Raw genomic sequence first — 25861 nt, 5'->3', positions numbered from 1 at the left:
ACACCATTTGGGTTTGGCTTGTCATACTCGACATTATTTCTTGGAGATTCATCTAATCTGTTGCAAGTATCAATACTCCACTCCCTGTTGCTGAGTAGCATTCCAGGGTATAGTTGTAGCACAGTTTGCTTAACTATTCACCTGTCGAAGGGCCTCTGAGCCAGTGAAGGACAGATTTTGGCTATTATGAATAAAGCTGCTGCAGACATCTGTGTACAGGTTTTTGTGTGAACATAGTTTTTCTTTCTCTGGGGGTAAATGCTCAGGAATGCAACTGTTGTGTGGTAACTTGGTTAGTTTTTACAGAAACTGTCAAACTGTTTTCCAAAGTGACTGTACCTGGGGCTGGGCACCGTGGCTCATGCTTGTAATCCCAGCACTTTAGGAAGCTGAGGCAGGCAGATCACTTGAGGTCAGGAGTTCAAGACCAGCCTGGCCAACATGATGAAAACCCTGTCTCTACTAAAAATACAAACATTAGACGGGCGTGGTAGTGGGTGCCTGTAGACTCAGCTACTAGGGAGGCTGAGATACAAGAATTGCTTGAACCCGGGAGGCAGAGGATGCAGTGAACTGAGATAGCACTGCTGCACTCCAGCCTGGGTGACAGAGTGAGACTCCATCTCAAAAAAAAAAAAAAAAAAAACAACAACAACCAAAGTGACTGTATGTTTTCCCATTCCCAACAGCAACGTAGGAGTAATGCGTTTTTTCCACATGATTGCCAGAATTTGGTGTTGTTGCTATTTCTTATTTTAGCCATTCCTTTAGGTAAGTAGTGGTATCTTGTGATTTTGATTTGCATTTCCCTTGTGACTACTGGTACTGAATATCTTCTTATGGCGAGAGGTGTTATGCTTGGGAATGGTATGGCACATGGGAGCTTCAGGGGTCAAGTGAAGGTGGTTTGAGCCCCTGACAATGCCACAGAGGGCCTGAGCCAGGCTATGACAGTGAAGGGCCAGAGAGGAGTGGGGGTGTGGGGTTCCAGAAATGCTTTAGGAAACTGCCAAATGTGGTGACTAAGGAGACAGGAAGAAGCATTGCTGAGGAAGAGGGAGGCATCCAAAGTAACTTCCCAGCTCTAACTCAGAGAAAGAAGTCTAGAAATGGTGATTTTTACCTGTAAGACATCCATGTAGCCCACAGGCATCTGGACACGAGCATTCAAAACAGCGATTGCATCTGGGCTGAATGTATGGATTTGGAAGCTCAGAAGTTTCCCTCACATAAGATAGAGGGAGGAGTCCGATTGTTCAAACTTCTAGTTTATTAGTTCCCATATGTAGGCCAGGGACCGGGGAGTCTAGGGACCCCCGCCCCCGCGCCCGACCCACACGCAGACCAAACATTTTCCAAAGCGCATGAAACACCTCGCACACCTAAACGCGCTTTTTCAGTGGTATGTATGTACATTGGTAAGACTTCACAAATCTATTTTCTAAATTTTCAATTTTAGGGTTTTTTTTTTTTTTTTTTTTTTACGACTGCTTTTCAATCAGACCATAAAAGTACTAAAACCAGTGTGAAAGCGTGCAAAATGTTGACACCTTTAGAAGTGGCCGCGACTTTCTGCTAGTCGGTCTTCCCAGGGACAGGGGGTCTGGCGGCTCTAAAGTGCCGGCTCTCGGATCCCTTGGTATTATTTTACAGAAACCGTCTCCCGCCCGCTCTCCTTCGGGAAGCGTCCCTGCCCTTCCTGCCCAGCCCGCCCCCCTCCCCGGGCGTCCCCACCGGTTCCTCCTCCAGCGACAGGTGGTTACAAGCCTTCCCTTTGAACTCGAGAATCCCTCTCCCCAGCCCACCGCCTCGCAGCAACTCACAGGCCAGAGGGTCGACCCCTCTGGGTTGTGACTGGAGCCCTCCGGGGTGAGTGCACTGCTGGGCCCCGGACCCCCCCCGGGTCTGCCGTGCGCTCTGCGGGGGAGCTGGCGGGAGCCCCTCGTCCAGTGCTTGCATCTCAGCAGCGGAGTTTTGTTGGCAGCCGTTAAGAAGATTCGTAAGTTACATTTCCCAAGCCCTTCCCCTCTCCAAGAGCACAACACCCGCATCCCCAGCATCACGAAAACAAGCGCGGTCACCGCGAGGTGAGACACGCGGAGCCTGGAGTCTCAGTGCAGACCGCGCTGCAACGCGCAGCCGCGCCTTTGCGAAAGTTAGACGGCCTGCGGGGGCGTCCGACCAGAAAACACAAGGAATGCAGATGCCACCCTTGCCTCTGGTAGGTATTTCACGAGGTTGCTGCTTAAATATAATTCCAAACAAATTGAGGTTGTCCTTTGGAGGAGGGGAGGGAGGGCCGGAGGGAGGAAAAAGAGAAAGCTGACTTGGCCTCTTCTATTACCCGAACTGCAATCGCTGATCCTTTGTGACATAAAAGTCATAGGTCAAATCCAAGATCTTACTGCAAATCGGCGGGGATTTTTCTCCCAGGAATATGAGACTGGCCTCTTATCTCCTGATAATACCTCTAAAGTCTCCAGCCCTGAGAATCAGCGAGAATGATGACACAGGGAAGGGACAAGGGGGAGCCATCACCCGCCATCGCTCTGCATCCATTTAATTGATTCTGCATGTTTTTCAGTTCAGGGCTCCCAGAGCTCCCTACCATGCATTTTTTTTTTTTAACCCCAGGGAACATAGTGAAACTTCTTTTACTTCTATTTATCTTTTTGCTTTATTTCTGAGTTCCCTAAATTAAAAACCCAACGTCTAGACTCTGATTATTTAACTTTGGCTGCATACATTGGCCCCTTGAATAATTTCCCTGGAGACCCACTGATTTTTCAACTGAATATAATCGGAGGAAGCCAGGAAGGAGGGAGGAAGAGGGATGAACTGGTAGTTGAGGGGGTATTTTTTTTCTTTTCGAACTTATATTTTAGAATCAGGAGTTACATGTGCAGGTTTGTTACAGAGATATTTTGTGTGATGCTGAGGTTTGGGTATGAATGATCCCATCACGCAGGTACCTATAGTACCCAATAGGTAGTTTTTCAACCCTTGCCTCCCTCTATCCCTTCCCTATATAGTAGTCTACAGTGTCTTTTGGTCCCAACTTTATGTCGTTGTATACCCAATATTTCGCTCCCATTTATAACTGAGAACATGTGGTATTTGGCTTTCTGTTCCTGTGTTAGTTTGCACAGGATAATGGCCTCCAGCTGCATCCATGTTGCTGCAAGGAACATGATTTTGTTTTTTGCTTTTTGGTTTTTGTTGTTTTTTGAGACGGAGTCTCTCTCTGTCGCCCAGGCTGGGGTGCAATGGCTCGATCTTGACTCACGGCAACCTCTGCCTCCTGGGTTCAAGAGATTCTCTCGCCTCAGCCTCCCAAGGAGCTGGGATTACAGGCGCACACCACCACACCCAGCTAATTTTGTATTTTTAGTAGAGACAGGGTTTCACCATGTTGGTCAGGCTGGTCTTGAACTCCTGACCTGAGGCAATCTGCCTGCCTCCGTCTCCCAAAGTGCTGAGATTACAGGTACAAGCCACCAAGTCTGGCCTATGATTTTTTTTTTTATGACTATAGTATTCCATGGTGTATATGTACCATATTTTCTTTATCTAATCCACTACTGATGGGCACCTATGTTGATTCCATGCTTTTGTGATTGTGAGACACACTACAGTGAACATACAGGTGCATGTGTTCATTTGGTAGAACAATTTATTTACCTTTGGATCTATACCCCACAATGGGATTGCTGGGTTGAATAGTAGCTCAACTGAGTTCTTTGAAAAATCTCCAAACTGCTCTCCACAATGGCAATACTCATTTACACTCCCACCAACAGTGTATAAATGTCCCGTTTTCTCCATAGCCTTGCCAACATCCATTACTTTTTGGCTTTTGAGCAAAAACCAGTCAGACTGGCATAAGATGGTATCTCATTGTGGGTTTGATTTGCATTTCTCTGAGGATTAGAGATGAGCATTTTTTCATATGTTTGTTGGCTACCTGTATGTCTTCTTTTGAGAAGTGTCTGTTCATGTCCTTTGCTAATGGACAAATAATGGGGTTATTTGTTTTTTGCTTTTTAATTTGTTTACATCCTTTCTTTTCCTCTTCAGCTTTCCCTCCAAATCTGCTCAGGCCCCTGGATCACAGGATCCTCCCCTGCACCAAGGCAGCCTCTCCTGTGGGCTGAATGGTGCCTGCTGTCCACAGTCCAGCCAGCCCCACCCCAGGGGACACCCACCTGAATTTGGCAGCACTGCCTCCTCGTTAGGGCAGTGCCACAGGAGTCCTGGTGCCTCCGCAGCTCAGCCAAGGAAAGGGTCTTCCCAGCATTTGAAGTGAGTTCAGGCCTCACATTCTTTGAGGGCTTTATTCTTTGGGGCACACTGCAAAAGTCAATTTTTCATTAAAACAGAACATCACAGTTACATGAAAAGCTTATCTTTTAAAGCAGTAGATCTAATGATCAGATGATTTCACAGATAACAGGGAAAAAATTGGAAAGACAAATATGCATTTGCAAGCTTTTTACTTTGCCAAGAAAGTATATTTTAGCTGGGCATGGTGGCTCACGCCTGAAATCTCAGCACTTTGGGAGGCTGAGGTGGGGAGATCACTTGAGATCAGGAGTTCGAGACCAGCCTGGCCAACAGGGTGAAACCCCGTCTCTACTAAACATACAAAAAATTAGCTGGGCATGGTGGTGGGTGCCTGTAATCCCAGCTACTTGGGAGGCTGAGGAAGAAGAATCACTTGAATCTGAGAGGCAGAGGTTGCGGTGAGCCAAGATTGTGCCACCACACTCCAGCCTGGGTGACACAGTGTAAGACTTTTTCTCAAAAAAAAAAAAAAAAAAAGGGATATTTTTACAACAACTTTCTACTATCACCTTCATCCTTCATTTCTTTCTTTTTTTTTTTTTTTGTTTGAGATGGAGTCTGGCTCTGTTGCCCAGGCTGGAGTGCAGTGGCATGATTTCCGCTCACTGCAAGCTCTGCCTCCTGGGTTCACGCCATTCTCCTGCCTCAGCCTCCCAAGTAGCTGGGACTACAGGCACCCGCCACCTCGCCCGGCTAATTTTTTGTATTTTTAGTAGAGATGGGGTTTCACTGTGTTAGTCAGGATGGTCTTGATCTCCTGACCTCATGATCCGCCCGCCTCGGCCTCCCAAAGTGCTGGGATTACAGGCGTGAGCCACTGCACCCGGCCTCATCATTTCTTTTCAGAAAGAAAACCTGAACTTACACACATAGTCGTGCTTGCTCATGACTGCATGCTTGTGTACATGTGCATACACGCACACACACACAAAAAATGCTCAGAGTAAAGTGTAAAGAACAGCCCTTTCATTGACAATGTAGAGCTTCCTGGAAAGCAGATCACCGTTTAAGAGCACTGGATTGTAGATATCAGTCCCCTCCCATAGCCGTATATGGGGACCTAGCTTCCATCCCTATCTTCTCTCACCAAAGATTAGTGTGTCTCAGACCCCAGTCTCCTGCTGTGAACTTCTCCAGTAAATCTACATAAGAATGAATCAACTCCTCTGCAAGTCACACCTTCCTGAAAAACAAAAGCAGAAAAATTGGAGACTAACAACAAAAATATTGTTTTTGCTGTTTGACCACTGTTAACCACCTCCTAAATGTGGATTTCCATACTCAGTCTAAGTCCAAAGCTGTTGGTTCTATCTTCATGATGCTAGAGGTTTGGCCCAAAGCTTGGCTGGCCCTGTGATGTGACCTGCTCCAGTGTTAACTGTAGAAGGAAATGCTTTTGCTTATATCTTATGATGAGGCCTAAATCATTCCAGATGTCCTTCAAAGACCCAGGAAGGCATCTCCCCAACTAGTCTGCAATGCTTTGGGTGCTCAATAAATACCCACGTAATTGGTTGGCTTCGATCAGCTCTGAGCAGTTCTGCAGAATGGAGAAATGGACACCTTCATTCTGATAAAGGTGCTGATGCCTAAATTGTATGCCAAGCAGAAGATTCCCCAATGATATTCAGAAGCAATTTGTAAGGGTTTGGAAGCCTTTGTGAGGGGTGCACCAGTGACTGGGATTGTATAAAGCCCGGCCTCTTAGTCACTGTTGACTTTTCTTCACACAGGTTCCTCACTCCCCAGCAGTCAATTTGTATTCTAATGGTGAGGAAGGAGAGGGCCTCTTGGGAGCTTAGATTGCATGGCAAGAATCAATTTCCCTCATTCTCGCAAATGTTCTCCCACCTGAATGTGGGTCTCTGAGGATGAAAGAGGAAACCCTCAACCAAGAATAACGTGTGAAGATGATGCACTTGTTTTTAAAAAAGAGTCAAGGAGAGGAACAAAAGAATTAAATATAATAAATAGAAGAAAAATGTTCAACACCATTGGTAATTTTTTAAAACATGGATTGATACAAGATGACATTTTTAGTGCATCCAATTGGCAAAATAAAAAACGATAATAGTCCTTTTCTGAGGGCCTGGGGAACCTGGCACTCTCATGCCCCATAGAACATAAAAACAATCACAGTTTCCCTGGAAGTCAGTTTTGCTTTGTATATCAAATCTCAGAAGCAGACTATCCTTTAACTCAATTATTTCACATGTATAAATGTATTCTAGGAAATAATGAAGAATGTGCAAAGATGTCTCTATATAAGGATATTCACTAAATATTCAACAGTAGGAAGTTGTTTACATTGGTTGTGGTATCTCTAGGTAACGGGATGCTGTGAGCATATAGTAATTGTGTATTCATTGAAGTGGAAAGAAGTTCAAAATACACAGTTAAATTTTGAAAGGGTTACAAGCAGTAAAGTCACATATATTTTTTTAATTAACTCAGTTCATTCAAAAAGTATTCCCAAGCAAACAGGATACACCAGAGATCAAGATAGGCAGTTCCCCGCTTTTATAAAGATTGCATTTACTGGGGCGATGGGGTCTGGGAATTGGGTAACAACAAATAAGTATATTAGTGAGAAAACTATAAAACTGTGTTAATGGCTGTGTAGAGAATTGAAGTAGGCTGACATGATAGAGAGAGGTCATTCTAAGATTTTATACTGAGGTGTGGATTACTAAAAGCACAAAGTGTTAAGAGTTCTCCAGGAAGGGAAAATAGTCATGCAAGGCCCTGAGGCAGGAGCAAGATTTAAATGACATGTCTATATACAGCTGGACCACGTGGCTAAAGCAAAGTGGAAGAGGGGAAGAGTGGCAGATGCAGTCAGGGAGGAGAGGTCACATTGCATGGGGCTTGGTAAACCAGAGTAAGGAGCTGGGGTTTTATTCTACATGCTGTAGGACACTACAGGTCTCAAACAGGAGACATATCTCATTAATGTTTCTAAACTTCACTCTTGCTCTGTGTGAAAGGATGGATTTGAGAGCATAAGAATGAAGGCAGAGGGACCAGTCATTCATCAGTCCAGACAAGGCTCAAAGGTGACCTGGACTAGGGAAGGAGGTACACGAGAGAAATAGACGCAGTCAGGATTTATTTTGGAGTTAGTGCCAGCGGGTTTTGCTAACGGATTGAGGGCTCCTGAAATTCCCTCCTCTTTACTCCTTTTGTCTTCAAATTCCAGTCCTTCCCTACAAAGGTCCATCTATAGTTCCTGCCTTTGGGTTATCTAAAATGACTTGGACCTCAAATTAAATCTCTCTTTTCTCAAGCTAACTCAAGCTGGTTTTCATTTCTTGCAACCATGACCTGTTGTGTTACAATCAAGCACCTGTTGTGTTACAAGCAACTGGTATCAAGTTACAATCAAGCACCTGTGTGTTACAATCCTCCCAATTGCTATTTAAGGAAGGCACAGCAGTTGAAGCAAGCCATGGTCAGAGAGATGAGGCAGTTTGCCCAGTTTAACATAGTAGAGCAAGGATTTGAACCCAAGTCTTCAGGGTCCAGAGCCAGCACTTCCTCTTCTATGCCATGCTAGATCAATGAGATGCACCCAGCTGCTAGTTGTCTACCAAACATTACTAGTTGTCCACAAAATCTAAGCTCCGCTTGTTTCATAACAGTAAAACAATGGCTGCCCAAGTGCATTAATTTCCCAGTCTCCCTTTCAGATAGATGTGCACATGTGATTTATCTCTAGTGGAACAGGAGAGGAAGTGAGGATGCAAGAAGAGCCATGTTTCCTCCACACCCTTTACCTTTCCTACAGGCTACAACCCAGGCTTGGCAGTAACACAGCTTAAATTTTGCAGATCACAATAATTGTGGATTATTGTGGAACAATGACTAATAAGGAACCTAATCCCTGAATGACCACATGGAGCTGAATCTCCCACTAGTCTCAAAAGCTTACCCTGAACTGTTGCAATTGAAATTACTGGACTGTTACATGAGAAATACATAAACTTTAGTCATGTTATTGTTGGGTGTCTTTGTTGTAGCAGTCCAGCTTTACCCTAACTGATATACAACCTCAACATGATCTACATATTTAAAAATACTACTGGCCTCTTTTGTTAAAAAATAATTGAGCCTCTCAAGCAAATCCTCCAGACACTGGGTAGATCCTTGAGTATCCCCATTCCTATTCATGGCTGAATTTGTCTAATCTGTAGACTAGATTCAATGCCTGGTACTCTCTTAGGGAAACCTTTAAAACCTATTGTTGGTTGGAAACCAAACAACAAGACCTCCATGCATGAGTTATGAGAATTTATTTATATCAGCCAGGGAGATCTCTTCCAAAGGGCTCGAACTTTGGTGACCACCCTAAGATCCCCAGCAGCAGGTGTGACTTAGTCACTTCCTGGAACCTCATCTGAGTGCTTTAGGAAATCCAATGTCTCCCTGAGCTTCCCTGTGATTCACAAGGTGGGCAGAGCCCTCCAGAGCCCACTAGAAGAACAATGCACCAGCAGAACTTGTCTATAGACAGTGGGTGCATTGACTGGAGGTGACAGTACCACATTCATACTCCACTAGCTTTGGCAGTGCGGCAGAAAGTGGGGTAAAAGCTTGCTCCCCGAAGTGTTTCTCCATCAAGCCTAGCAGGAGAGGTGAGGAGACAGTAAGGAAAATGAGCCACATGCTTAGTGGAAAATGCACCGGTTTTGGATTCAGGTGAGCGTGGATTCTAATGCTGACCCTACCACTTGTTCATCCATTCACTTAGCTTTTGGAACCTCAGTTTCCTAAAGAATGGGAATACTCCTACCTACCTCATACAGTGGTCATGAGGACTGAGGCAGAGTCTATGATATATATAGAAAGAGCTGGCAGGGAAGGAGCACAGTCAGTAATAGCAAACCAAATTCCAAACTGATCCAATCTTGAGATAAAGAAGTCAGCAAACCTTGCCCTCCCAGGCAAGCCACCATGAAGACAGCGCGTGTGCCGGCTGGCCCCAAGGTCTCTCAGTTGTCAAGGACAAGCTTCTGTGGGTGCTGTTATGGGACCGGGAGATGTGCTCACTGACCACATCCCAGCTGTTCTCCTGCCGCTGTGGTTACCCAAACCCTGCAACTATGTTCATGTCTAAACCAGCCAGCAAATCACACAGTCAAAGCCTCACGGAAAAGCCCGCTTTCTGGTCACCCTTTTCTCTTGTCCAAATTCAGGAAACGACCATGAAAAATCTGTTTGCTTTCTATTCCTGTGGTTGATAGTTTATTTAATAACAACAACAACAAAATCTTTTTTTTTTTTTGCCTTGATTATGGTCCTTACCATGACGTAGCAAATGACTGGCTGTGGGAGAAAAGGCTAAAGAGAAACACAATGAATTAACTATGCCTTATTTTCTTCTCATGGGCACAAGCACTGGGTTTTTGGCTTAAATGCATGTACATACTATCAAATATGGAAAATCAGGCGATTTACTGGGTATGATTTTGGGGCTCCCTTTCATGCTGAAGCCATGATAGTGGGTCCAATTCCATGGTTGGTCTCATCATCATCCCCCCAAACCCTTTTAAGCTTTCCTTGTGATGTTACCATTGCCACTTACCACCTCTGCCACTTTGATACTCCTCCATTTCCCACTTCTGCAAAGCATTTTTTTTTTTTTTTTTTGAGACGGAGTCTTGCTCTGTCACTAAGGCTGGAATGCAGTGACACGATCTCAGCTCACTGCAACCTCTGCCTCCCAGGTTCAAGCAATTCTCCTGCCTCAGCCTCCCGAGTAGCTGGGACTACAGGTGTCCGCCACCACGCCTGACTAATTGTTTGTATTTTTAGTAGAGATGGGGTTTCACCGTGTTAGCCAGGATGGTTTCGATCTCCTGACCTTGTGATCCATCCACCTTGGCCTTCCAAAGTGCTGGGATTACAGGCATGAGCCACTGTGTCCGGCTTCTGCAAAGCATTTGAGACTTCCAGCAGCCGTGTACTTCCCCTGTTCTCTTAGCACCCTCTCATGCGCCCAATAACATTGTATCAAGATTATTAGAATCTGGCCAGGCACAGTGGCTCATGCCTGTAATCCCAACACTTTGGGAGGCTGAGGCGGGTGGATCATCTGAGGTCAAGAGTTTGAGACCAGCCTGGCCAACACGGTATAACCCCATCTCTACTAAAAATACAAAAATTAGTCAGGGGTGGAGGCACGTGCCTGTAATCCCAGCTACTCAGGAGGCTGAGGCAGGAGAATCGCTTGAACCCGGGAGGCAGAGGTTGCAGTGAAACGAGATTGCGTCACTGCACTCCAGCCTCAGCGACGGTGAGAGTCCATCTCTTAAAAAAAAAAAAAAAAGAAAGAAAGAAAAAGAAAAAGATTAGTAGAATCTTCCAAGCTTGGGGGCTCACGCCTGTAATCCAGCACTTTGGGAGGCCAAGATGGGTGGATTACTTGAGCTCAGGAGTTTGAGACCAGCCTGGGCAACACCGCAAAATCCCATCTCTACAAAAATTAGCCAGGCATGGTGGCACACATCTGGAGTCCCAGCTACTCAGGAGGCTGAGGTGAGAGGATCACCTGAGCCCAGGAGGTCAAGGCTACAGTAAGCAGTGATCACACCACTGCATTCTGGCCTGGGTGACAGAGCAAGACCCCACCAAAAAAAAAAAAAAAAAAGATTAGTAGAATCTTCTAGCTAGTCTTCTGCCTTCTGGTTTCTCTAAATCAATTTCCATTAGACCTCCCTAAAGTGCAGCTCCACTTACATTATTCCTCTGCTCTGTAACCTTCACTGGCTCCCTATTGCTCACTCTAGCCAAGGTGCTCCACAAGATGGCTCTATGTCATCAATTTGTTTAATACAGTTGCTGCCTCGGCATCAACTTTTAGGCCCAAAGTAAATTGTTGGAAACTCAGTTGTAGGCCATCACCTTTGGGTTAGTTAAAACTTCCCCTCCCTATGTGGTTGTGTGCGACATGGCCTTATTGTTCCTCATCTCACTGACACAGAACCCAGCTCCTCCCACAGCTGCTGATCAGGATAAAACCTATTGATCAATACCAGAGTCATGTAAGATCTCCCCTTAGAGCATGTTTTCTTTTTTTTTATTTATTTATTTGTTTATTTATTTGAGATGGAGTTTCACTCTTGTTGCCCAGGCTGGAGTGCAGTGGTGCGATCTCGGCTCACTGCAACCTCTGCCCTCTGAATCAAGCAATTCTTCTGCCTCAGCCTCCCAAGTAGCTGGGACTACAGGCAAGCGCCACCATGTCCAGCTAATTTTTGTATTTTTAGTAGATACAGGGTTTCACCATGTTGGCCAGAATGGTCTCGATCTCCTGACCTCATGATCTGCCTGCCTGAGCCTCCCAAAGTGCTGGGATTACAGGGGTGAGCCACAATGCCTGGCCACATGTTTTCTTTAAACTCACCAATCCACAACCCCATAGGGAAAACCTAGGGAATAATACCTATGGACCTAAATAAAGGCCTGGTCCCACAGATCCTCTCTCTTTCCTCCTGCCCCTCACCAGTTAGTTGAGCTCCCAGTCACCTCCAGACTTCCCCTGGGCCTCCCATGGGCACCCCAACCTCTGCAGGAGCTGTAAGAATTTTCTTCTGCTTCATGCATGTGGGTGTCACCTCCTCATTGTGTTTCACCTGAATGATACACCTGTACCCAACTTTCCTCTACCAGGGTTTTCCTAAAGAGGCTGTCTTGGCTTTTGGCCACGCTTAATAGACCTCAAGACCAAATTAGAAAGAAACCATTACAACGAAAATCACAGGCCGGGAGCAGGGGCTCACGCCTGTAATCCCAGCACTTTGGGAAGCCGAGGCGGGCAGATCATGAGGTCAGGAGATCGAGACCATCCTGGCCAACATGGTGAAACCCTGTCTCTGCTAAAATTACAAAAATTAGCTGGGCATGGCACCTGCCTGTAATCCCAGCTACTCAGGAGGCTGAGGCAGGAGAATTGCTTGAACCCGGGAGGCGGAGGTTGTGGTGAGCCAAGATTGCGCCACTGCACTCCAGCCAGCCTGGGCAACAAGAGGGAAACTCCATCTCAAAAAAAATAAATAAATAAAAATAAGAAATGGGGCTGGGCGTGGTGGCTCATGCCTGTAATCCCAGCACTTTGGGAGGCCGAGGAGGGTAGATCACAAGGTCAGGAGATTGAGACCATCCTGGCTAACACGGTGAAACACTGTCTCTACTAAAAATACAAAAATCAGCCTGGTGTGGTGGCGGGCACCTGTAGTCCCAGCTGCTTGGGAGGCTGAGGCAGGAGAATGATGTGAACCCGGGAGGCGGAGGTTGCAGTGAGCTGAGATTGTGCCACTGCACTCCAGCCTGGGTGACTGAGTGAGACTCCATCTCAAAAAAAAAGAAAAAAGAAAACAAGTTACTATGATGTGATCCAATTAGAAATTCAAATTGTATATATAAATTTATATACTAAATAATTTATATAACAAAAATATTTCAAAGGGCATGGATTGGCTTTTGTGCCTCTACAACACAGGTTCTCACTTGACTTTAACATTTGCTAAAATGTACCAATTGGCAAAAGTTCTTGGGCTTAGTCAATACTGGGGCTTCAATCACAGTTATACCTGGAGATCTCAGTAAATTTAAACACTCTGCCTCTACCATCTTAAAAAATAGCTAAATATAAAATAGCGAAAAATAAATATGTCTCACTTTAACTGTAGCCTTGCCTAAATTTCCTATAGTCATGCACCCATTGCTGTAATATAGTCTATATTAAGTATAGATGCTCTGACACAATAAATAATAAATTAAGCCGGCATGGTGGCTCATGTGTGTAATCCCAGCACTCCGGGAGGCCAAGGTGTGAGGATCGCTTGAACCCAAGATTTCAAGACAAGCCTGGGCAACATGGCAAAACTCCATCCCTACCAAAGATACAAAAATTAGCCAGGCGTGGTGGCACGTGCCTGTAGTCCCAGCTACTCAGGAGGCTAAGGTGGGAGGATCATTTGAGCCCAGGAAGTTGAGGCTGCAGTGAGCCAGTGATCTTGCCACTGCACTCCAGCCTAGGTGACAGAGTAAGACCCTGTCTCAAAAATAATAATAATAATAATAATTGTAAATTAAAGTAAGTTTTTGGCACTTACAAATTGGCTTGATAAAATAAAATTCCATGAACCTCCAGTTAAGATGGTCAATTTACAAAGGCCTAATGTAAGTTAAATCAGGATCTTCAAGGATTCAAACTTACTATATACAGTCTAATTAATAAAGGGGTAATGATCTCCACTCTTCCTCCATTTGAGAGCCAGTTTTGCCTGTTCTTAAATGTAGAAAAAATTAAGGGTGCCTCAGAGTGGATTACTACAACCTTTACACCATGTTCCTATCCATTAAGGCCTCCATACCCAATTCCCAATAATATGACTAATTCTAGTCAATGACTGGTGAATATTGAGCTCTTATACATTTGGCTAACATGTTCAGTTCTGGGCCTATTTCAACAGCCTCTCAGATGCAGTTTGCCTCCACCTCCAAAAGGGCACAACACACATTTTCTGGGCTACCCACAGGGCACCTCAAGGGCTTTGTCATCACACATAGTCTCTGAAGACAGGATCTTAAGGACATCCACCTTCTCTGGGAGCACAGGCATGACATTACATTGAGGAGATCCTCCTCCAAGAAGGCTCCTTTGACACACTTGTAAGGATGTGTAAGTCCAGTATCTCTTAGTACTTTTGGGGTTATGGTGGCAACAGATTCCTCATTTATAAATATTACTTGTAAATTAAAATCAACAGGCACTCTCACTAGCACCTTCAGAAATAAAAGGTAGGCCGGATGCGGTGACTCACACCTGTAATCCCAGCACTCTGGGAGACCGAGGTGGGCAGATCACCTGAGGTCAGGAGTTCAAGACCAGCCTAGCTAATGTGGTGAAACCCCATCTCTACCAAAAATACAAAAAAAAAAAAAAAAAAAAAAAATTAGCCGGGCATGGTGGCGGGCACCTGTAATCCCAGCTACTGGGGAAGCTGAGGCAGGAGAATCACTTGAACTCAGGAGGCAGAAGTTACAGTGAGCTGAGATTGTGCCACTGCACTCCAGCCTGGGTGACAGAGTGAGACTCTGTCTCAAAAAATAATAATAATAAAATTAAAAATAAAAGGTTTTGGCAACCTCTTCTCATGCCTCATGGTGTCTATGGACCACTGATGACGGCCATTGGTTGCCCCACAACTTCTGATAGCAAAAATTGCCCCTCTTGGTCTTGTCCTATATTCCAGTAAAACAGCCAACTACTGGCTACTCTCTGGGTTCTCCTGCAAACAGAGGCTCTCACAGTCCCTGAGCCTGTGACTCTGCATTCCCAACTTCCTGTTATGCTGTGGGTCATGGAAACTGCACCCCCACAAGCTCAGCACAGCTATAATGGCCTCTCTAAGATAGGACAGATCAAAACCTGGGCCCCTTGGCATATTCCATCTACAGGAGGGGGTGCCTTCCTTGTTCTCAGCACCTTTCCATATGCCAGAGTGTTGGAAGAGGTCACCCCTTTTACAGAGCCCTTGGCTACCTGAAAGCTCATGAGATTCCCTGAGTGAACTTTAATGGGAGTTTGTAGACTGTGCAGATGGCGCTGCTGACCATCCTACGTGGTGGAACTCGGTGGAATGTTACTGCTTCCCATCCCTTAGCTAAGATGTCCCTGGCAAAGGATGGGACCCAAGAAACAGACTTGGCCAAGCTTCAGGCAGTCATCTTGGCCCTGGATGCCCTGGCCAATAAATGGTCAAATTGATTAGAAACCATCAGGTCATTCTCTAGAAATTGTCCCCTTCAAGGTAAAGAGCTCTGGGATATTTTTGCCTCACAGATACCCAAAAGATATCAAAATCACACACTTCCACATATTCTAAGGCCACACTATAAGGCCTTCCCAGAACACTTTTTATTCCTTTCAAAGTTGCAGACATCACTGGTAGTAACCAAAACACATTTTACTTTTTAGAATACACCATGATACTGGGCTCTTGAGAAAGCCATTACTAGAACTTTCATGCCCCTGACAGGTCCCTGATAACCAGTTAAACTCCAAGACACAGTGATGTTTTCAAATAACCTCTTTTCCAATTCCAGTCCAACACATAAATCACTAAAATTCTCTATCTTGCCCCAGGCATTAACCTACTTTTTATAAATCTTCTATCTTACCCCCATCCCGTAAGGGCTGGAGGCCAGATTGAGGGAACATGCTCTCCTAGAACTCATTAACTGTAGACCAACAGGCAGGCAGCTGCTCATCTGATACAGAACCCACTTAAAATTAAACTTACACCAAAACCAAACAAAACAGAAGCCCTGCCAGGGAGAGCTGCATATGTCTGTTGACTGCTGGTCTTATTACTATTGCTTTGGATGTTTTCCCTGGTTTGCAGTCTGGAGGTCTACAGCATCCATTCCAGGGGACACCCACTCAAAAAAGAGACCCCAGTCCCACACCCCAGACAACATCACCCTAGCCCAAAATCCCACTGCTGGAAATGACAGTGCCTCAGATAACATTGCCCCAACCCAAGACTTCGATCGATGCTGGAGATGACCTCACATCCTGTGCCACACATGACTTCGCCTCTTACACTGAAACCTCCCCCCGGCAGCACTTGCCAGTGGATTGCCTCTCCTAAGGCACATGATGGACACAGAGCATCTTTTGCTTTTCTTCCTGAACTCGCTGCGTGGTTGGCCCACAGTCCTGGTATTTTCCTTGCTCTCTGCTCAAAGGTACACCCCCATACTTCAATTTTTAAAGGCAAATCTGGCACTGGTTATGAAAATTAAGAGAGATGATTACTTTTCCCAGGAGGCACCTGCCTCATATCAGTCAACCACTTGACCCCCCGAGAAGAAGACCACCTATTCCTGGCTGCCCTCTCCTACTAACCACCTCCAGCCTTCTACCACAACTCCCTGCCTTGCATCTCCAACCCACAGCCACCATTCCTCTTGGTTAAACAGAATACCACTAATCTTTACATGTACTTGACTAAATTATCAGTTCATAATCTCCAACAACATAACCGCCCTACGCTAATGCTTACTTTGCTGGTTAAATGATCGTATTCCCCTTGCAGTCAATATCTCCACCACTCAGACTACACCTGGCTTCTATTTTTTTTTTTTTTTTTTTGAGATGGCTTCTATTTTTTAAAATGACGCAAGGCACCAGCACCATGACAGGAAGAGTCATACATTTGTTTAATCTACGTGCTGTCTTAGCACCCATTTTTAGAGCTGACATACGTTGTTGGAAACCCAGCCGTACCCTGCCACCTTTGGCCTAGAAGAAACGTTTCTTCCCGGTGTGGTTGTGTGTGATATGGCCAGTGTGTTCCTCATCTCACTAACCCAGAACCCAACACTTCCCACAGCTGCTGCTCACAATAAAACCTAATGGTCAACGCTAGAGTCAGGCAAATAAGTTGCCCCCTTCACATGTTTTTTTAAAACTAGCCAATCCACAACTGCCTCAGGAAAGCCTAAGGGATTATGCCCATAGAACTTAATAAAGCCACGGCCAGCAGGTTCTCTCTCTCTCTCTGTCTCTCCTTCTCTGCCTCTCTCTCTCACTCCCTCCTCTCCCAGCTGTTTGAGCTCCCTGCAATCTCTAGACTTCCCCTTCGGCCTCCCGTCCGCCCTCCTAACCTCTCCTGGATCTGTAAGTAACATATTTCTTTTATTTCATGCATTTTACATTCACCTCTTCATTGCGTCTCACCTGAACCACACACCCAAACATAACTTTTCCCCATCAGGGCTCTCCTAGAGTGGCTGTCTTGGCTTATGGCCACTCTTGACAGACTTCAAGACCAAATTAGAAAGAACCCATAACCATAAGGATCACAACACCCTGCCCTCCCTCGTTGCACACATTCCAACCAGACTCGACACTCCCTATTGAACTTGTCCATATTTTGCCACATCCGTGCCCCTATGCAAGCGACTCCCCTGCCTCGAATGCTCTCCCTCCTTCCCTATCAACCATGCACTACAGTCAGATCTGTCAGATGGGCCGTCAGTGATCATCTCAAGTGACACCTCTTCCATAAAGACTTTCCTAGTCCTTCCAACTAGCAATAATCCCATCCATCTCCTAAATCTCATGACATTAGATTTCGTTTGTCTCTTCTTCCTTTCTACCTTGCAGTGTCAACTCCAGAGTGTCTCTGGGACCCTCTGAGCAGCAGACTGGCTGGAAGAAAAGGCCAGAGACCGGCCTTAAGTGGCATTTGCACAAGTGCTGTGTTTTATTAGAATTCTATGCAGAGAGTTGCTGATGAGGACAGATAATGGAGCTGCTATGCAACCCCCCTGCTCAACCCTAGCCACCGAGGCCTATTGACTCTTTCTTCCTTTCTCCCACTAGACTGCAAGCGTCTAAGGACAGAGGCTGTGTTCCCCAAGTCAGTACCCGCTGCAGTGTCGAGCCCGGTGCCTGACATGGAGGAAGTGCTTGACACAAATGCCTCTGGGAGGCATCCCTGCCAGAAGGAAACACAGCTTCTTCTGGTCTGTGCAGAGCAAGTAAGTCCTAGCACCTACTACCGGCTCTTGGCTCACTGAAGCCAAGGGTGGGAGTCAGTCAGTCCTTTCTCAGTACGTTCCAAGGAGAGTTGCTGACTTGCTCTTTCTTTAAGGTGCCCTTTTACTTTTGAACCTGAATTTTTCTAGAAAAATGTAATGGGCAGGGCACCCAATCCAAAGGGATGGCCCCCAGAGGCAACCCTGAGTGAAAAATAAGGCCAATTCACTGTCACATTGCTTTGTCAATTTCACTATGAATCCACGTTCTGAGGATGCACTCTTGCCCAGTAGGCACCACCCCTCACTGGCAACAGACAGAGACAGCAAATTGCTCCACACCCCAGTAGCATAGCCTTTCCCTGTGCCGGGTGTGGTGCATCCCAGGAGAGCTTTCTCACACCAGGTGGCATCCAGGTGGATCTGGCGACCGCCCAGCAAGCACGTGTCCCCCTCACAAAAGGGAAGAAGAGGAAGAGTGGCCAAGAAGGGGTGGAAACCCCAGTTTTCCTTTATAAATTTAAGGCCAGATTTTAACCTCTCCCTTGGCAACTCTACACATCAGACAAGAAAGAAACTAATATAGATATTAGCCTTGTACTGACTTAGACTTTCACTTACCCCACCCCTTGTTTCTTAATGGCCTTTAAAAAAAAAAAAAAAAAACTCTTGAATCTAGGTTAGCCTGTTTCCTGTTCATATTAAGGAATCCAGGCCCTTTGCAGTAAAGAAAGACAATGATACCCTGGAGCTTTATATAAGGAATGTTTCTAGATTGTTGGTTGAAAGCATGTGCGTTTGTTAATTTGCACCCTAAACACACCTCACGGCTTCATTTAAACCTGAGCACTCTGTGTATTCCAACTGCCTATGCAGAGTTCCAACTTAATCAAGTACTTAATGAGTAGCATTAATATTCGTTGTCTCCTCCACGGGTGCCTGCACTCATCAAGGTAAACAGTTACTGGCAGCCTCCACAGCCCTTTGTTGAGCTGAGAATTGTCTGTCCTTATCTAGACAGCGGATTGTTTGTCCCCCACCATGGGAAAAGCCTGCTGGGTACTTTCCAAAGGCCTCATTTTAAAAAGACATGTTTCCACTTATAGACCTTTTAAAAATGCCAGGCAATTTGCAATAACAGTAAGAAATCTATTATCTGGATAACAGTCATTCAGATATTCTTGTAGTGTGCCAGGCACCATACTAAGTGCTAGGAATGCAATGATGACCCCAAGGAGTCCTGGTTCCTGCCCTCATGATGCTTATGGTATAGTGGGAGAGGCCAACACGTAAGGAAAGGTCAATCTAATGAGCGCATAATTACAGAGTGAGCTCAGTGTTAGGAAGGAAAGGCATGGATGTGAGGACTCCCTAGAGGATGAGAGGATGGGGAAGATGTTGGAGCTGAGCTATGAAAGATGATGATGAAGAAATTGGTTATTCACTGAATGTTAGGGCACAGAATGTTAGGACAGGAAGATCACACACACACACCCACACACACACACACACCCTACTACTCATAGATGAGGAAACTGAGGCCCAGCAGAGCTAGATGACTTGCCCAAGGTCAGAGCTAATTCTAGAAACCCATACCCAATCCCTTCCTGCTAAACCACTTAATTTTATTTATATCCCAGCTATAGATTATCCAAATACACTTGACAAATAAAACGGAGAATATTGAGTTAAAACCACATCTCTCAAGACCACACGCATAAATAACGATCGTGTTTTAATGCGGACGATACCTTTTCATTTTGCAAATCCAGAGTTCTCATCATATCAAAATTCAAGACAGTTTGTTCTGTAAGAAGGGGAAGGTCATAACCCTGTCTAGAATGTACGGGCAAATCTCTCTAACCGTGCAGTGCTAATTTGGGCCTGAGCTGTGTAACCAGACCGACTTCACGCTCCAGCTGGGGTTTCAGATCCACACATGGCGATTGGATGGCTCTTTGCTGTTTCACAGCAAGGCTCCTTCCCTGGGCTCCCGGAGCCTCTGGGGATTTACTCCTCCCGACGTGGCCGTGTTTTCGCCACTGTGTGCATGCGCTGAATGTTGAAAACATTCTTTTGAAAAGCCCAGGAGATTCCACTCGCAATCTGTGCGTGTGCATGTAAAAGCGCAGAGACTGGAAAGAACCGCGGCGGAGTACACCCTGACCGAACGTTACTCCCGGGGAGCCGCGGCCGTGGGAGGGAGTGCGATACTGTCTTCTTTTCACTCTAGACACTCCTGAGTTACGTAAAATTCTACGCAAGAATGTATTCGTGTGTTAGCATGTAATACATATGTATTAAGTTTTTTCAAGAAGACTCTTAAACAACAAAATCTCTATAGAACAAAGGTGCGTCTCCGCAGAGCGCAACAGCATTTGTCTTGCATGTAACCGCCTTCTCCAGAAATCTCAGAGGAACTCCCCTCAAAGGACACTGTGCGCTCCACCGCAACCCTGCGGGGCATTCGGAAAGTTGGTGGCGCCCCGGGGGGTGGCCGCACTTGCAGCCCGCGCCCCGTAACCCGAGCATTCAAGGAGTCCTGACTTGGCGGCTGGCACACTCCGCACCCACCCAGCCGGTCCTGATGCGGGAGGGTGGGGCCGCGGCGGGGCGGGGCAACGTGGGCCCGCACCCCGCTCCTCCCCGCCCTTCCCTGCCGGCCCCGCCCGCGCGCGCCCCCCGCCCGCGGCCCGGGCGCCCGGCCCGCCCCCTCCCCTCCGCGCGCAAACGAACCTCGCGACGCCTCGCTCGGCGGCTGGCGGGGGCCGGGCGAGGGAGGGGGCTGGCCCCGGCCGCCCTACTCTGCAGTTGTCTCCCGAGCGCTGGCTGCGCCGCCCGAGCCGCTGGGCCGGGGAAGCAGTGGTCGTTCGCTCCCGGGCCGGCTCCTCCAGGCGCTCGCAGGCATGCAGCCCGGGAGCAGGAGGCGCGCCCCGGGCCGCTGCTGAGCCGGCCGGGGCGGCGGGGACCAGCGCCAGCGGAGCCCCTCCCACCTTGCCCCGGGGCAGACGAGCGGCGCCCCGACACCCCCTCTTCTCCCACAGCCCCGCCAGCGCCACCCCCCGCGGGCCGCAGGGGCTCATGCAGCCGCCAAGGTAAGCGCGGGTCGGGAGCCGGGCGGACCCGGCTCTGACATCTCCCAGGCGCCGCCGACACTTGCTGGGGCCACGGCGCTGCTTTGGTCTTCCCCAGCCCCGCGTCTCATCTTGCTCCCATCTTGCCCACATTTGGAGCTTTGCTGCGCGCCTCGATCGCTTTAGCTGTTGGCAGCAGGAAAGTTTTTGTGGTTTGGTGTTTCTTCTTTTTTCCTAAAATACTCTAACCCCGGGCAGCCGCCAGCGCGCGTGGTTGGGCAGACCCGGCACACGTCCCTTACACCGTGTGCGGGCTGGGAACTCCCTCCCTCCGCCGGGCTCGCGGAGCCCGGGACTGAGCCGGCCACCCGGCTGTCCTGCCGTGAACCCCCATTGGCCCGCGCCGCCCGGGCCCCCGCCTCCCGCTCGACGCCCGGCTGCGGAGCTGCCTGGCGAGCTCCTGCCCTCTGGGACGTCGGCGCAGTGCACCGCGTGGGCTCGCGTCCCGGCGACCCTTTGCCTGGGCGCGTCGGCGTACGGGAAAGTGTGGACCTTGGGTTGAGGGCCGAGGATGCCCGTTGCCAAGCCGCCCCGGCGTTCCTAAGTGGATGGGTGGGCACGGCGACGATTCAGCGCCGGCTCGCGCCGCAGCTTAACCCAGGGGTAGAAGCCCGGGCAAGGAGACAGGTGTATTTAATGGGAGGGCCGGTGTGGGGGACGCTCGTGTGCAATTGGGAATTGTATCTTATTAATGTAATTGTATTAGACTTGCTCAGAGTTGGAATCATTTCTCCCAGATTGAGATTTTAATGGGAGCCTGTGAGCTGCTATTATGTGGTGTGGTTTTGGGAGGTGTTGGGTTGTATTTATTTTATAAATTCGGTGTCTTGCGGGCGGAGTAGGGGAAGTAGCGCCATCTAGCGGAAGTGGTGAGCTGTGCATTCCTCTTAGGCTGCGAAGTTGTGTGTTCTCAAAGGAGTCTCCTGCGCAAGGTGGAGAGGTGGGAACCAGCCCTCGCCTCCAGGCTAGAGGCTACAGTAGCTCTCTCGAGTATCAGCGGTACCAGGGGGGAAACCCCGACGTCCCATGCTCAGCACATTGAGCTCAGAGGACGAAATTACGGGTCGTGTTGAGTGGCATGCTGTCACCTAAGGGAGCTCCATCACCTTCTCCACCTGGTTTTAGACTCTTCCAGCAAAAACATAACATAAAATGTTAACTGCTGCAAGAAGATGCCCCTTCCTCAGGCATCTGGTGCAGAGATCTTGAAAATCAATTCACAACCCTCTCTTCTCCTGTGCATCACAAACAGGTGATTTCTTGGGTGGATTTTGAGCCATGACCCCTGGGAAGGAGAGTAACTGTGCTCCGAAGGGCAGCAGGAGGAGAACTGGGAGAGGGCCTCCTGCCCGTCTGTACAGGAACAGAATAGTGAACCCAAACTGGCTTTTTTTTTTTTTTTTTTTTTGCACATACAAAGAAGGGGTTTCTTGCTGTTACCACAGCAAGTGACAAGCAAGCCCCCTTTACAGGGACATGATCTCCAGTTAACAACTGGGGCAGACGTGGCTGGATGGCAAGTCCTGCAGACAAAGGCTCTGTCTGGGTGGGGCACCCACACATCCAGGGCGGGCTGCACGTTCTCTGTGGCTGGTTTTTGCTGCCACCTTCCAGGCCAGATAATATATTATCAGTGAGCTGAGTTCACCCTGTTCTGAAGGGCACCCTGGCCCCTTGTAGAGCAGTGTAGTGGTCTACTGTAGTACCCCCTTGAGACTCTCTGGGCTGTGGTAGTAGTGAAAGAGGTCTTAGCCTCCTTTTTTCAAACATCCTGCTTCCATTATTTCCCTCCCAGGTGTCAAACAGGTGCTTACACTCTCCAATAGACATAAGAAATGGTGGGTGGCTGGTCTGCCCCCTCATGCTGTCTCAAACTGTGTCTTCGTTGGCAGGTATTTATTTCATCATGAGACTTGTGAACAAACAGGGTCTTAGAAGAGCTTGGCATCTCATTCAAGGAGAGCACCTTTGACTTTTGCTAAGAAATCTCTGTCTGCTTTCTCTTTTTACAAACCTCTCCCAAGGTATGACTTGCTGCTTCCCAGTGTATGTAATAATAGAGAATGAAGGCACAAGAATCTCCTGTTTAATACAGTCCCTTGCTCTTCGGCAGCCCTGTGAGAAGCCAAACACAAGAATTCTTAGATGAGCAGTTGCAAAATGAAATAAATAGGGACTGAGCATCCCTGACATTGGGACAGGGAGTTTTTCAGCCATTCTCCCAGGGATGCTTGCTGCTCCCAGGAAGCAGGCAGGAACGGGTGCTGGTATTTTCAGTTTCTCAGAAGAAACTGATGGTCAGAAAGCAGAAGGGATATGGCCAGGGTTCTGTGTTTCTAAAGTGCTTTTTTCCCCCTGCAACCTTGCTACCAAATGACTTAAGTTCTAGCGCTTGTTTTTACCAAGTATGGTTGCAAAATTTGTTCCTGCCTTGAAGCATGCAGTATAGACATGAAAGAAGGCATGGTCACCAATCCATCAAGAAGCCTGCCATCCAGGGAAAGAGGCAGGACGTATCCGAGTGCAATTGAGCAAAAACATACAAGGATTATCAGAAAGCAGTGCAGGCTAATTGGAATCTGTTAGTTCTGTGAAATGAAATGACACTACTCCTTACAGGTAATTATTCTAGAACTTGACTTATAATATCCCAAAGGTAAGTTTACTTAACTTTTAAGTGTCTGTGGTGTTCCTGTGGCTCTTTTAGGGAATGACTTTGCTTCTATTATTTAGCCATTCAACAAACTTAACTGAACATAAATTTAACCTGAAGAAGGGAAGCTCCAGGTTTCCCCGCCTGTTTGGTATCCAGCCTATCCAAAAGACAGGCTCCTCTTTTTCTTATTTTGAGCAAATGACTGCTCAGTTTCAGCCTCTCTTCTCTTAGCAACAGAGCTATAAAGGAGCAATGAATAGGGCAGTGGAAAAAATTAAGGATTGCCTTACTCAAGTATGCATACAAGGCCAGGCAGAAGTCAGTTTCCTTGGTGACAGATGAACAAATGAACTGTATTGAAAGGATACCCAGTTTCTTAGCCAGGTCTGTCCTGTGAGTAGAAGTGCTATATCATGTTAGAACCCAGGGGTCAGGAGGCAAGAATGCCTTAGTGAGGTGTGAAACTTTACAATTCTTAGGGCAGGAAGAAGAAGGAATTTTCAAATTGGGGCAGAAATTGACAAAATAAATGCAAATGACTTTTGTAACCTCATATAAAAATTTTTAAGTCACTGGTAACTGACTAACATAAAAATGTACTATGTACCTACCCAACTTACGAAATGATTATGTCCAGATTACTACAGTAAATAATGGAAGTATAGCAAACAGTTTATGCAGAGAGTGACTACAGAATTGCTGGTTGGATTTACTTTTTTCATTTTTCAATTGCTTGTTTAAAGCAGTGCTACAAGATGAAAAACTTTCAGAAAGCAAAATACTCGATTTGCCAGAGCCTGAAAATTAGGCAGAAAGTTTAAAGACTCTGTCAACTATCTGGTCAAAGGAGGCCAATTCCCATAGGTACTGTGTCCTCTGTGGGCCAAAACAGAGATCAGCGGGTGTGAGTAAAAATGCCTCAAAATTCATTGACTTCTGTCTTGGCAGGACGTTTTAGTAGTTACCATCTGTTGTGGCTTCTCCTTATATTTCATTTTTTCATCTTCATGGACTCTAAGATCAAGGTCTTTGTAGCAGCTTGCCCTGACTGACAGGAAGAGTTTGCTCTGTTTCCTGGTAGTGTTCCATTCTTCTGTCCTTGTAAACGGAGATATTCTGCCTAATATCTCAGTAAGAATTTTGGTAACTATTTTATTTTTGAAGATGGATGCAACCCATTTTTATCCTCTCTAGGTATGTTGAAGGATTTTCCCCTTGATGTCTTTAAACAAGATTAGGCGGAAGCATGCAACATACATATACCTACCCCTGAAGGCCCCTACACATCCCTCACATGACTAGTATTGTCAGCCACAGTGCATACTCTTCTTTAGGATTCACTCCACTATTAGACTTACATACCTTTCTCAACTCATCTGCACCATGTGTCTCTCCTCTCCAGATTGTCTATTCAAAATCCCTGAGATAGCCAGGCATGGTGGCTCACTCCTGTAATCCCAGCACTTTGGGAGGCCAAGGCGGGCAGATCACTTGAGGTCAGGAGTTCAAGACCAGCCTGGCCAACATGGTGAATCCCCATCTCTACTAAAAGTGTAAAAATTGGCCGGGTGTGGTGGCACATGACTGTAGTCCCAGCTACTCCGGTGGCTGAGAGAGGAGAATCACTTGAACCCAGGAGGCGGAGGTTGCACTGAACCAAGATCGTGCTACTATACTCCAGCCTGGGCAACACAGCCAGACTCCATCTCCAAAAAAAAAAAAAAACCTTGAGATCTGATTGTTTGAGGTGCTTTCACAAAGTTTGGTTCTCTCTATCGAAGTCTGACCCACTTATAAGCTTATAAGAATAGAAGACCTTGCTGATGAATTTTGCCTTGCAGGAATACCATTCTACCTGTTCAAATGCTCGTCTGAAACAGGCTTGCTCAAAAACATCTCCTGGACAAATGCTGGGGCCCTCTCAGTCACTTAGAAATGTGCTGCCAGGCCGGGCGCGGTGGCTCAAGCCTGTAATCCCAGCACTTTGGGAGGCCGAGACGGGCGGATCACGAGGTCAGGAGATCGAGACCATCCTGGCTAACATGGTGAAACCCCGTCTCTACTAAAAAAAATACAAAAAACTAGCCAGGCGAGGTGGCGAGCGCCTGTAGTCCCAGCTACTCGGGAGGCTGAGGCAGGAGAATGGCGTGAACCCGGGAGGCGGAGCTTGCAG

At 47.0% G+C, this 25861-nt stretch overlaps 2 protein-coding genes across 5 annotated transcripts in view; one reads left to right on the top strand and one right to left on the bottom strand.

The window, feature by feature from the left end:
- LOC106999299 (uncharacterized) overlaps positions 1-25407 on the bottom strand; it is a 64387-nt gene extending 38980 nt beyond the window's left edge. For all 4 annotated transcript variants that reach the window (XM_077940428.1, XM_077940426.1, XM_028851328.2 and 1 more), the window contains exons 1-2: positions 20635-25407; positions 4206-4350 (exon numbers count right to left, since the gene is read on the bottom strand). In XM_077940428.1, the coding sequence (XP_077796554.1) occupies positions 4206-4350; positions 20635-21125 (636 nt within the window). In that variant the 5' untranslated portion in view covers positions 21126-25407. The remainder of the gene's footprint in view (positions 1-4205; positions 4351-20634) is intronic.
- Positions 20708-25861, top strand: part of RGMA (repulsive guidance molecule BMP co-receptor a) — a 46612-nt gene continuing 41458 nt past the window's right edge. The window contains exon 1 of the mRNA XM_028850457.2: positions 20708-20993. Coding sequence (XP_028706290.1) covers positions 20980-20993 — 14 coding nt within the window. The 5' untranslated portion in view covers positions 20708-20979. The remainder of the gene's footprint in view (positions 20994-25861) is intronic.

The sequence above is a fragment of the Macaca mulatta genome, chromosome 7 (genome assembly GCF_049350105.2).
Source record: "Macaca mulatta isolate MMU2019108-1 chromosome 7, T2T-MMU8v2.0, whole genome shotgun sequence".
Classification (NCBI taxonomy): Eukaryota; Metazoa; Chordata; class Mammalia; order Primates; family Cercopithecidae; genus Macaca; species Macaca mulatta.
This window is presented reverse-complemented; position numbering and strand designations above follow the sequence as displayed.